Here is a 13422-nt window from a genome sequence, read left to right as displayed (position 1 = left end):
AATGAAAGAACGAAGGAAGGAAGGGAAGGAAGGAAAAAAAGGAAGGAAAGGAAAAGAAGGAAAGGAAAAGAAGGAAGAAGGAAGAGGGAGGAAGGAAGGAAAGAAAGAAAGAAGGGAAAGAAGGAAAGGAAGGACGGAAGGAAGGAAGGGAGAGGAAAGGAAGGAAAGAAGGGGAGAAGGAAGGCAAGAAAGGAAGGACTATTCTTAGAAAGAGAGGAAGACAATTCAGTGTCTGCAGCATGGGCATTTCGAAAAAAACACATTCGTGTGTTTTATTAAACTCAAATCTATCCCTGGCGGGCGGGGGGGGGCAGATTCTTAATCCGAGGCCTTGCTTTTCACCCTCCCTTCTGGTAATCCCGTAATTTGGAGCTCAGCGCCATCAGATGATGGTTTTTAATCTCCCCACCCCACCCCCCCACCCCAAAAGCCTGGCTGAGTCTCGCACGCTCACGATTTTCATTCGTCCACCCCAGAGATAAAACATCAACATTCAGGCCACTGCTTGTGGTCCCGTGGCCTGCGTCACATCTCTTCATGGGGGTGCGAGCTGCAGGGCGCCAATCCCCCATTTTCTCTCTCTCTCTTTCTTACTTATTTATAACCCTTATATTTATATATTTATAAATATATTTATATAAGGTAGAACTAGAATTCACCGCCTCCTGGAGATTGGCCGCAAGTCACCAAGCTGGCTTTCATTATTAAAGTGGAACTAGAACTCCCCTGTCTCCTGGCGATTGACTCAAAGTCTCCCAGCTGGCTTTCGTTATTAAAGAGGGACTAGAACTCCCTGTCTCCTGGCGATTGACTCAAAGTCTCCCAGCTGGCTTTCATTATTAAAGAGGAACTAGAACTCACCATCTCCTGGTGATTGGCCCAAAGACACTCAGTTGGCTTTTATGCCTAAGGTAGGACTAGAACTCCTTGTCTCCTGGTCATTGGCCCAGAGTCACCCAGTTGGCTTTCATTATTCAGGTAGGACTAGAACTCCCTATCTCCTGATGATTGACCCCCAAAAGTCTCCCAGCTGGCTTTCGTGCCTAAGGAGGGGCTAGAACTCCCCGTCTCCTGGTTTTTTTAGCCTGGCGACTTCTCTATTAGACCAAAACTGGTTTTGTGCCAAGGGTTATGGATTGTGTAGTTGCAATCACCATCTTGAATGTGTTGACCCAGCCCAGCCCTATGGGTCTAGGTAGAGCCACCCCAACGTAAGACCACCGATAGTTCAAAACCGAGAAACAGATCTCGGACAGAACATGAAGAGCGAGGATTTACGTGTGCCATTTTCATTTAGAGCTTTCTGTCTTCACAGAACCGTGGAATGAAGGATTGGAAGGGACTTTCGGAGATCATCCAGTCCAACTCTTGACCGCTCCAGGACTCTACCCCTGTCCTCCCAAGAAGGTGACTCCACCATCTCGGATGCTTCATCTGGAGAACTCTTCAGTTAGAACATTCTTCCTGTGGTGTCCAGCCAAAAGCTACTTTCCTATCACTCCATAGAATCGTAGAATGAGAAGATGGGAAGATGCCTTGAAGAGCATCTGGTCCACCCCCTTGCTCCATGCAGGGACCCACTCCTCCTTCATCCAACTTTGACTGAACACCTTCCATAAAGGCCACCCCCCCTCCACGGCGGCCTCCTTAGTGATGGGCCTTCGTGGAAGTCCACCTTCTCCAGCATCACAGGAACGCGACATCTTCTCAACGGTAGGAGTATCTTAAGAGGAGGACCTCAACTTGATTTCTTCCTTTTGCTTCTCTTTCAATTTTTTTTAAATTCCTTTCTCCACCTTGGATCTTCTGACCAACGCCAACTCCAAATCAAGACCAACACCTACTCCTGCTAAGAACGTCAGCCCCCAACGACCTATCCTTCTGGAGATCTTCGAGAGTCAGTTAGGACCTATCTCTCGGTGTCACGTAGAAGTGGACAACGACGGATGGAGCGAAGGACTTTTTCCCCCGGCCGGGTGTCATCGTTTTTCACGGAAGGAGAAGAATCTTCAGCTAATTCTGGGGTGTTGGCTTCCATCTTCTCTCAGCCACCTTGGTTGGAAGATGGCCTCCTGGCATTTCGGTTAGGAGAAGACAGGTCTCCTTTGAAGACGGAGGATGTTGTAGGTGTTCAACCCTGGGACATCAAAACCAGGAGCGAGGCCCTTGGGGTTAAACGGGTAGAAGTTGAACAGCTGCCCGTCCTGAGCCTCGAGAGAAATCGAGGCAGGTCCGATTTTCAGGATACACGGGAATTCCTTCTCAAAGACCGCCTGGAAGGTCCGATCTTCGAGGTGATGGAGCTTAATGGTCCGGTAACTTTCAGGGATGATCTTCTCGATGTGAGGCCCGAACTGCTGCATCAACAGCTCTCCTCCGGGCCCCACCTTGATCTCGTAGAAGGTCAGGTTGGAGAAGGTGTAGTAGCCCACGTAGGGAGCAGGGCTCGGTGGAGACTTGAGCCTCTTCTCCACTTCCCGAAAAGCGGACTCCAGGGAGGGTATCAGGTACTCGTAGATCTGGGTTACGATGTCCCCTCCTTGGGGGCGAGGACCGGTCATCAAGACGATGAAGCTCAGGCGGAGTTTGGGGACCAGGGAGAAGGTGGCCGAGAAGCCATCGATGTCTCCGTCCTTCCGGAGGACGTCGTAACCCATCTGCTCGTTAATCTCCCAGGGGGTGCCCGTCTTGTTGGCGAAGTAGTCCCTGGAGCACTTCAAGAGCGGGGTCAACATGACCTTCAGGGTCTCGGGCTCCAGGAGACGCCGGTGGTAGGTGCCCAAGAAGACCATGGCTAACTTGGCCAGGTCGGCGGCCGTGGAGAACATCTGGCCGGAAGGCCTATACCAGCCCAGGTCGTAGAGAGGAGCCACTTCTCCACTGCCGTAGACGCCGACGGTCATTCTGGAACGGACGTTGGGCGTGATATCGAAACCCGTGTCCTCCATCCCCAGGCGGTCAAGGATGTTCTCCGAGACCCAGTTCTGGTACTCGCTCTTGGCCACCTGCTCAGCTAAGACGTAAGCCAATAGGGAGAAGGCCAGGTTGCTATAATGGCACCTGCAGAAGAAAAGCAGAGGAGATTACTAGGAGACTGTGAGTTCTAGTTCCATTTTCGGCATGAAAGCAAGCTGGGTGCCTTTGGGTGAATCACCGGGAGACAGGGAGTTCTAGTCCCACCTTAGGCATGGAAGCAAACTGGGTGCTTTTGGTTGAATCACTAGGAGACAGGGAGTTCCTGTCCCAATTTAGGCATGAAAACAAGCTGGGTGCTTTTGGGTGAATCGCTAGGTGACAGGGAGTTCTAGTCCCAATTTAGGCATGAAAGCAAGCTGGGTGCTTTTAGGTGAATCACTAGGTGACAGGGAGTTCTAGTCCCAATTTAGGCATGAAAGCAAGCTGGGTGCTTTTGGGTGAATCACTAGGTGACAGGGAGTTCTAGTCCCACCTTAGGCATGAAAGCAAGCTGAGTGCTTTTGGGTGAATCACCGGGAGTCAGGGAGTTCTGGTCCCAATTTAGGCATGAAAGCAAGCTGGGTGCTTTGGGGTGAATCACTAGGTGACAGGGAGTTCTAGTCCCACCTTAGGCATGGAAGCCAGCTGAGTGCCTTTGGGTGAAACCCGCAACCTTTGAGTAGCACCACCGATGTGAACAAGGTCAACTGAGGCCTTCTACTCACCGAGTTCCTGGATCGGCGACCAAGATGTCATCCCGGAGAAGGGCTAAGGCTTCTTGAGTAGTTCCTTTCCACATGAGGCTGGTGGACCTCAGGCGTCGGGGCAGCCCTGGGAGGAACCAGGAAACTAGGTGAATGTGGGGGGTCACCTTGCTAGGCCCTAGGGATTCGAACTGCCGACCTTCTGATCGACAAGCTCAGCGTCTTAGCCACGGAGCCCAATTCCTGCAACTTTTCTTGGTATGTTTTAGCCTCCCCTAATTGTCTCTTCTCTGGAACTCTTTCCAGAGTCTCCACATCTGTTTAGGTCAACTTTTCCTACCTGACAGCTGGCTGGCCATCCTTCGCAGGGTGACGGAGGAAGGCCTGGGGGGCAGCGGTTTGTCCTCAAAATAGCTCGCTCCGTTCCCCGGAGACGACGGTTTGGATTCCTTGAGATGCCCCAAGGGGTTTTTGATGGAGAAGTTTTGCGCGTAGCACTCCAAGGAATCGTCGAGGGACGTTATCTTCCCGTCTTCCCAAAGCTTGTGCAGCATGATGGCCGGGAACAACTTAGAGATACTCCCGATCCTAACACACGGACACGGACAACAATCGAACAATCACACCCGAAAGCATAAGGGACCAGATCGGAGTAGCCGTGAGCTTGGAGTTTCAGGAACCGTTGGGGTGGGTTGGGGGGAGAAAACATCACAAACCGAGGAGCCCACCCATGTGGGCACTGTGTTGTTGTGTTTGTGATCCGCGTTTCTCCTTCTCTCAAAATTAAGTCCGTGATATCAAATTGCGCTCTACATGGGGCTGCCCCTGAAAAGTGTTCGGAGACTACAATAGGTCCAGAATGCAGCCGCGCGAGCGATACTGGGTGTATCGAGGTGCACCCATGTGACACCTATCCTCCGCGAGCTGCACTGGCTCCCTATTGGTCTCCGAACAAGATTCAAGGTGCTGGTTATCACCTTTAAAGCCCTACATGGCCTAGGACCCGGATACCTGCGAGACCGCCTCCTGCCACATACCTCCCACCGTCCGATAAGATCTCACAGGATGGGCCTTCTCCGGGTGCCGTCAACTACACAATGTCGACTGGCGGACCCTCTGGGGAGAGCCTTCTCTGTAGCAGCCCCAGCCCTCTGGAACGATCTATCCCCTGAAATCCGGACCCTCCCCACTCTCTCGGCCTTCCGAAAGTCTACTAAGACCTGGCTGTTCCGGCAGGCATGGGGCTGTTGATCCTCGATTGAGTTCCAGCGCCACTAACAATTGAGTATATGTTGTGCTCTTTTAACTTGCTTGTCTTTGTATTTTAAACTTTTTACCATTTTTAAATTGTTTTTATGTAAGCCGCCCGGAGTCCTTTCGGATTGGGCGGCATACAAAATTATTAAATCTTAATCTCTTAATCTTAATCTTAAATCTAAATTAAGGAACTCTAGCAGGGATGGGATTGAAAAATGTTAGGAAGCGGTCTTCTGTCTGGTTGCTGGGTGGGCGTGGCCATGGTGGGTGTGGCCTACTCCGCCTCCCGCACCACGGTGGGTGTGGGGGGAAGAGTTTTTGCCAGGGGTGAAATCCAGCAGGTTCTGACAGGTTCTGGAGAACCGGTAGTGGAAATTTTGAGTAGTTCAGAGAACCGGTAAATACCACCTCTGGCTGGCCATGCCCCCATCTATTCTCTGCCTCCCGAGTCCCAACTGACTGGTGTGGAATGGAGATTTGGCAGTACCCTTCCCCTGCCACGCCCACCAAGCCACGCCCACCAAGCCACACCACGCCCACAGAGCCGGTAGTAAAACAATTGAATTTCACCACTGGGTTTTGCCCTCCCCAGGCTCCGGAGGCTTTTTTCGAGCCTCCGGGAGGGCAAAACCCACCTTCCCCAGTCTCAGAGGCCCTCCGGAGAGAGGGAAAAAGCCCGTTTTCGGACGTAGGTTACGTTTGCTAGGCCCGTTTTTCGCCCTCTTAGAACCTCCGTGCGGGCCCCGCATTTACCTGGCATCCAAAATGGGCCGCGTGGAGGCTCCTGGGAGGGGCGGGGTGGGAGGGGCCAGCCACTCCTCGCAACTACCAATTTGGCGAACCAGATGTAAAATTGCCAACCGGTTCAGCCGAACCGATACGAACCGGCTGAATGCCAGCCCTGGGCTCTAGGGCAGGGGACGGCTAACCCTTTTGCCATCGCATGCCGAAAGCAACCGGGGGGGGGGTCGTGCATGCTCGTGCCCACACCCATAATTCTGTGCCCTCCCCCCATGCTTGCGCACACAACACCCGCCCCCCTGTGCATGCGCACACGACCCGCCCCCATCCTACCCCCACGTTTGGCCCACGATGGCATGGTGGACCCGTTTTTCGCCCTCCCCAGGCTCCAGACCCTTTCTAGAAGCCTGGGGAGGGCAAAAACCCAGACACACTTCTCCACTGCCCTGAAAGGCCCACCAGAGGCCAAAACCAGCCTATTTCCTGACTTCTGGTGGGTCCAAAAGGCCCGAAAATCAGCTGGCGGGTGTGTGCATGCACGCCAGAGCTGAGCCTGCGTGTCCACCATCAAGGGTCTAGGGCAGTGGAGAAGTGTGTGTCTGAGTTAGAACAGAAGAGGAGAAACTTGAGTATCTGGGGATGAGAAGCTTGGTTGTCTAAGGGAGGGGCATTCTCACCCCTAAGGTCCTCACCCAAAGTCGTGAGTCTGAATCCCGGAACGAGTGTCGTGCAAAAACACAGACCCTCGGGCATCTGGTCCTCGCCCCCCCCCACCTCCTCTAGTTGAGGGGATCCCAAATCACCTGTAAATGGAATATTCGTTGGGCGGACCCGAGAACTCGCTGGAGCCGTTGCGTTTCCCGAAGTTCCCGGTCCACAAGACGGTGTCGTTGTAGATGACAATGGCCGACAACGCTGGAAGGCCCGGGTTGTGGATCTTATGCTGGAGGAGCGTGTCCACCTAATGGAGGATTTGGGGAAGCAGAAAGCAAATCATAAAATTTTCGGATGAAAAAAAAAAACCGGAAATATAGAAATATCCAATATTATACACACACACACACACACACACACACACACAAACGCACACATGGATGTATAAAATAATATTAAAATGTCTGGATAACGCCTGGAACATTATCTGGAACATTATTATTAAAAAATTACACACACACACACACACACACACACACACACACACACACACACTATTTAACATTTAATACACAATATTAAAAATAATATTATAAAAATAATAATGTTCCACTGTGTTATTGTCTATTTGGTGCTATTTGGTGTGTGTGTGTAAAAAAATTAATATATAATATTAAAAAATAATATTATGTATATACATACAAACACACACACATATACCCTGTATATGTATAATATTTAATATACAATATTAAAAATAATATTATAAAAATAATAATGTTCCACTGTGTTATTATCTGTTTGGTGCTATTTAGTGTGTGTGTGTGTGTGTGTGTGTGTGTGTGTGTGTGTGTGTGTGTGTACAATTTAATATATAATATTAAAATATAATATTATGTATTATGTAATATTATGTATATACATATACATACATACACACACATATATACACTGTATCTATCTATCTATCTATCTATCTATCATCTATCATCTATCTATCTATCTATATCTCTATATCTCTATATCTCTATATCTCTTTATCTATCTATATCATATCCTATCTATCTATCATCTATCTATCTATCTATCTATCTATCTATCTATCTATCTATCATCTATCTATCTATCTATATCTCTATATCTCTATATATATCTATCTATTTATTCCTATCCTATCCTAACTATCCATCCATCCATCCATCCATCCATCTATCTATAATATTTAATATACAATATTAAAAATAATATAAAAATAATAATGTTCCACTGTGTTATTATCTGTTTATTAAAAATAATAATGCTAGTTATTAAGCATTGAAAATAATAACGTGGAAATACTACAGTACAATACAATAGCAGTTGAAAGGCACCTTGGCGGTGTCTCAAGGAGGGAAGGGTCTTATGGCCCACTTCACCTGGGTTTAGAGCTAGGCAACAACACAGTAACAGAATAATAGAGTCAGAAGGGACCTTGGAGGTCTTCTAGTCCAACCCCCTGCCCAAGCAGGAAACCCTATACCATTTCAGACAAATGGCTATCCAACCTCTTCTTAAAGACTTCCAGTGTTGGGGCATTCACAACTTCTGGAGGCAACTTCTGTTCCACTGATTCATTGTTCTGACTGTCAGGAAATTTCTCCTATGTTCTAAGTTGCTTCTCTCCTTGATTAGTTTCCACCCATTGCTTCTTCTCCTGACCTCAGGTGCCTTGGAGAAGTATTTTTTTTAAAAAAAAAAAACCCATCACAGAGAAGCAATCTGCAGAAATGACCTGCACCCATTGAGCTGTAATGTTACCTTCTCCAATGCATCTTTCAGGATGGGAATGGGGTGGTCCAGTTGGACAGGTTTCGGATAACGGGGACACATCTCCGCAGCTGCTGGTTTGGCGTCCATGCTGCTTGAACCTACAAATGACAGGTGAACAGTGTTGGAAGGGACCTTGGAGGTCATCTAGTCCAACCCCCCGCCCAAGCAGGAGACCCTACACCATTTCTGACAAGAGGGATTTCCAAATCTCTTCTTGGAAGCTTCTTAGGGATGAAGCTCCCACAACTTCTTTTTTCTGTAAATATGTTTTATTTTCATTTTCATTCCATACGGTCACATATATACTGTGCATAACCGGGGCCATATAACATTGAGCAATAAACACAGCCATTCCTCTTGTCAACAATACCCCCAAAAATACAAACCCAATATACCACTTCAACCCTCCATACACCTTTTCTTTCACCCCCCTCCAACTTTCCTTTCTCCCCTCCAACATTCCCCTCTACCCTACTTCCCCTCCCTCTCTATCACTCCTCTCTCCCAATACACTCCCTCACTTCCTTCTCACCCTCCCTCCGATCCTCTCTCCCACCCTCTCTACCCCTCTTTCTTCTTTCCTTCTGCTCCTCCCTTTGGTGTATTTCTACTATCTATCAATATATTCAGCTTGTCCTATTTTTACACTAGAATTAAAAACGCAACAGTATACAAATGCAATCATATTAATCATTTTAAAATCCAGCACATACTATATTTCCCCCCTCCCCCCTCCCCCCTAGGACCCCACCTCCCTTCCCCCCCCCCCGACTTCCCAGAGCCCGTACACGGTATAGCTTTTTATCAAACACAGTCTGAAATATATTAAAACCAAGGAAATTAAAAGAAAAAGAAAAAAGTCAGTAAAGTCTCTACGTTGAACTCAGCTTCTTGCCGTTACACAAACTTTAAGCAGTTTACATTGTTCCTAATCTTAGTTGTTTCATTACCTGCAGGATTTCCCCAGAGGTTATTTGTTGGTTCAACTTTTGCCTGTACTCTTCTCTAGCCAGGGGTATTATCTCTTTATCTAAGTATCTGTCTATATCTAAACCCTTAATTTTGTCCCCTTTGTACAATTCTGTAAAAAAAATTCCCGGAATGCCTTTTAAATCTCCTCCTGTTAAAACACCTCCTTCCCTCTATAACACAATTTGGATACATTTCAAATTTTTCTTTTAATTTCCTCTTCCCATTCTTTTCGTTTTTGCCCTAGTTTATGTCTATATATTTTGTTTATATTCATCAGTACTCCTCTCATATACGCTTTGCTTGCATCCCCTACAAATTCCATGAATGTACCCTTATTCGTATTCAGAACAAAGTATTCAGATAGCAATTTTTTTACAATCATTAATATACTTTTCATATCCAAAATAAACTCTCATTCGACCTCCAAGACCTTCTTGGCTGCACTACCCTTCCCAATTCCTTCCAAACTGGGTTATGGTCCGAAAGGACCCTCGCCGCAATCTTTGTCTTCTTCACCCTAGAAAATAAATCATTAGTGATTTGTATAAAATCAATCCTTGAAAGGGATTGATGTCCATCAGAAAAAAGGGTGAAGTCATATGCCTCTGCGTTCTCGCCAAACATTTCTCAATTCAAAGTCGTCCATCAAGTCTTTTTCCCTTCTAGAATTAGGTCTAATGCGATATATCTTCCAAAGGGATCTGCTTCAATTAGTTCAGCCTTAATGTCTTTTCTTAAGTATACAACTATACCATTTTTCTTTTCCGTGGCAGAGGTCACAAAATATTGACCAAGTTCGGGGGTGGAACAAATATTTTTGATCAGTTGATTTGATATGAATTTCTTTCCAGGCAAATTATATCGTTCTTGAACCGTTTGAGATAGTGAAATATTTTTTTTTCTCTTCTGTAAAAAGTTCAGACCGCAACTCCTTGGTCAAAAGCTCCCACAACTTCTGAAGGCAACTTCTGTTTTGTGCAGAAGTGGGTTCCTACTGGTTCGCACCGGTTCGGTAGAACCGGTTCGTCAAATCTACCGAACTTGTTAGAAGAGGTTCCACCAGTGGACCCGGAAAGCAGGCCACACCTACAGAAGAGGTGTTCCAAAAAATTTTGAAACCCACCACTGGTTCCGTGGGTTGATAATCCTCCCAGAAGAACAAAGAATGGGGACAGGAATATGAGTTGAAGCGCTTATGGAATATCCACAATCACTGGATTATGGGATTCGTGGTGTCATCCCACCTGAGACGGTTCAGATAGGTTGGACGGCTGTATGGAAACAGGACTAGCAGAAGCAGGTTGGATGACACCATAAATTGTCTGGAGGCCAAGCCAAAATGGCTGAAGTTATGCGTTAGTAAATCCACACCACTTTTAGATGCCTGCAATGGTCTAGGGCTTCCTACTTGAGCTGGCGGTTGGATTAGGAGACCTCCAAGGTCCCTTCCAACTCAGTTCTTCTGAGAGTTGACGTCCACACACCTTAAAAGCTGCCAAGATTTGAGGTTGAGAAACTCTTAAGTTAAAGGGACTAAATAATGTTCAGGTTAATAAAGAGAAGACCAGGGAAGAGCTGGTAGCCATCTTCCAAATCTTGAAGGATCACTGTTGTGGCCCAGCAGGTGCCGTTGGAGCTGCCACCAGACTCCGACAGCGAGGGGCCCTCTGAGTCGGCTCTGGAGGATGTGGAGGACCCTGGACAGGGTTCCGACTCCGAGCAGGGCACAGAGAGGATGGTTGGCCACCAGGAGGCACCTGAGCCTTGGACCAGTGGGGAGGAGACAAGGGAGAGTGAGCCGAAGACCAGTAATGAGTTGTTCCTGGATGCACGCCATCGAAGAGCTACTAGGCGTCAGGAACAATTACGCAATTACAGGAGGTGATTGCGCTCAGGTGGTGGTCATTAGGCTCCTCTCCAGACTATAAAAAGGCTACTTGTGTAAACGCTCCTCTTTGCAGAAGTCAATACAGGATCGAATGTTGGAGAACTTTGTATGAGCTTGGCAGGCTGGATTGCTGCCCAGTCTTATCTGTGTTTATTGCTGCCAAGGCTTGTCTGTGCTGGGTTGCTGCCAAGGACCTGTCTGTCTGTTAATTAAATGCCGTAATTTATCTCTGGCTCAGAGTGTGCTTTGGTGTGGAACGAGGCGGGTCAAAACAGATCACCATAGGGAAGGGGTCATTGATTTATTCTCCAAAGATAGGACAAGGAGGAACCTGGGAATAAGGAGGAATTTCCTGACAGCGTCAAAGGTGAATTAATTAATCGACTTGTCTCCTAGAATTGTGGTTGCTCCATCAAGGGAGGTTTTTCAAGAAAAGTTTGGACAAGCAGTGGTGCAGGGTGGCATAAGAGCAGGGGGTTGGGCTAGAAGACCTCTGAAGTCCCTTCCAGGCACCCCATGAGTCTATGATCTACTTGTCTCATGCAGCAAAGAAATGCAGAAAACTCTGTTCCAGATTTATTTTTTCCCAGCCGGATCTGGTAATCAGAGATAAAAAGCCAAGTGGGATTAAAATTAATCAGCGGGTATTTTGGACTGCATAAATGAGGCAGACAGAGAGAGAGAGAGACAGAAAGAGAGGGACGGAGAAAAGGAGGGGTGGAGAGAGAGAGAGAGAGAATGAGGGAGAGAAAGGGAGAGAGAAAGGGAGAAAGAGAAAGGAAGGAAGAGAGAAAAAGAAAGAGAATGAGAGGGAAGAGAGAGAGAAAGAGGGAACAAAGGAGCAAGGGAGAGAGAAAGAGAGAATGAGAGAGAGAAAGGAAGAAAGAAAGAAAGAGAGATAATGAGAAGAAGGAGAGATAGAAAGGAAGACAGAGGGGAAAGAGAGAGGGAGAGAGAATGAGGGAGAGAGGGTGAGAAAGAGAAAGGGAGAAAAAGACAAAAGAAAGAAAGAGAATGAGAGGAAGAGAGAGAAAGAGGGAACAAAGGAGAGAGAGAGAGAGAAAGAGAGAATGAGAGAAAGGAGGAAGAAGAAGAAAGAAATAGAGAGATAATGAGAAGAAGGAGAGATAGAAAGGAAGACAGAGGGGAAAGAGAGAGGGAGAGAGGATGAGGGAGAGACGGTGAGAGAGAGAAAGGGACAAAAAGAGAAAAGAAAGAAAGAGAATGAGAGGGAAGAGAGAGAAAGAGGGAACAAAGGAGAGAGGGAGAGAGAAAGAGAGAATGAGAGAGAGAAAGGAAGAAGAAAGGAAGAAATAGAGCGATAATGAGAGGAAGGAGAGATAGAAAGGAAGAGAGAGGGAAAGAGAGAGGGAGAGAGAATGAGGGAGAGGGTGAGAGAGAGAGAAAAAGAGAAAAAGAGAAAAGAAAGAAAGAAAGAAAGAAAGAAAGAAAGAAAGAAAGAAAGAAAGAAAGAAAGAGAATGAGAGGGGGAAGGAAAAGGAGTCAGAGAAATGTAATGAATATGGATAGATATGAAGGAATATGGAGGAATCTCTCTGTCAATCTAGGTTTAATCTTGGCTTTCTTTTCATGTAGGCTACCAGGTGTGGGCTAACCTCTAATTACCATCTTATTGGCAGGATGTGCCACTATCGTCATCCTCATTAACTATGTATATTTTCCATACAGAATAAAATGGCGATAACATTTGCTGGGTGTGTTGCCTTCATTTCGCAAACATTATTGTCATCAAACACCCCACCCCACCCCGGTGTCTTATCTTGCAGGGTTGAATGTACCACATGTCCCATCTCCCAAGGAATGTGCAGCGAAACACGGGGGAGTGACGTGGAGAATGCTCTTGGTCCCATTTCGTCGTACGTCGAGGTCCACTGTGAAGCTAGAGGGGGTGTTCAGCCGGTTCGGATTGGTTCGGGCAAAATTGGTAATGGCGACCCGACCCGCCCGGGCGCAATCCCATCCTAGATCGCTGTGTTGTTTGACGTTGCACCCGTGTGCAGATGGCACGAGCGAGCGAGCGAGTTGCCGTGATTTGCGACACTGCACTCTTGCGCGGGTGACGGTAGTGGCGGTATGTGAAGCCTACCTTCTGAAACTACCCCACAAAACCCCGAGCTCTGTTGGGCTTCATACTCACCGGACTTCACTTTGGGTAGGCTGTATTGCCAGAGGAAACAGCCGGTCATAGCCACGAAGAGCAAGAAGAAGATCAGGAGTGCCACATGGACTGCTTTCCCTTCCATGCTGGGGAACTGGAAGAAACGGAGTCTGATGGATGTCTAATGGGAAGAGAAGAAGGTCAGCGGTCAACCGATGCTTGTACTTCGCCATTGGCTCAGTGCCAATCGGTCATGGACTCTAGGGAGGAGGGCTGGATGGGAGAGGGGAAATTAAAAGTTCACCGTATCTCCCTGAGATGCT

General features: G+C 47.4%; 1 protein-coding gene across 1 annotated transcript; it reads right to left on the bottom strand.

Annotated features, from left to right (window-relative positions):
• Positions 1-1008: 1008 nt before the first annotated feature.
• On the bottom strand, positions 1009-8225 carry LACTBL1 (lactamase beta like 1). The gene is made up of 5 exons (XM_087701859.1): positions 8109-8225; positions 6461-6618; positions 4000-4247; positions 3681-3786; positions 1009-3060 (listed from the first exon to the last, which is right to left on the bottom strand). Exons 1-5 carry the CDS (start codon positions 8205-8207, stop codon positions 2085-2087), a joined length of 1587 nt encoding a protein of 528 aa, XP_087557985.1. The 5' UTR covers positions 8208-8225; the 3' UTR covers positions 1009-2084.
• Positions 8226-13422: the final 5197 nt, after the last annotated feature.

This window comes from Thamnophis sirtalis, unplaced genomic scaffold (genome assembly GCF_051295495.1).
Source record: "Thamnophis sirtalis isolate CommonGarterSnake01/CBP01778 unplaced genomic scaffold, rThaSir2_p1.2 scaffold_15, whole genome shotgun sequence".
Taxonomy (NCBI): domain Eukaryota; kingdom Metazoa; phylum Chordata; class Lepidosauria; order Squamata; family Natricidae; genus Thamnophis; species Thamnophis sirtalis.
The sequence above is the reverse complement of the archived record's forward strand: the minus strand, read 5'-3'. Positions and strand labels throughout refer to the sequence as shown.

What these genes read in the sequence shown, in the direction of transcription:
- LACTBL1 (XM_087701859.1), bottom strand. Translation starts at nt 8,207, where the DNA reads ATGGACGCCAAACCAGCAGCTGCGGAGATGTGTCCCCGTTATCCGAAA. An exon ending in TGAAAGATGCATTGGAGAAG is followed by an intron (nt 6,619 to 8,108) that starts GTAACATTACAG and finishes ATCCTCCATTAG; the next exon opens with GTGGACACGCTCCTCCAGCA. An exon ending in AACGAATATTCCATTTACAG is followed by an intron (nt 4,248 to 6,460) that starts GTGATTTGGGAT and finishes TCCGTGTGTTAG; the next exon opens with GATCGGGAGTATCTCTAAGT.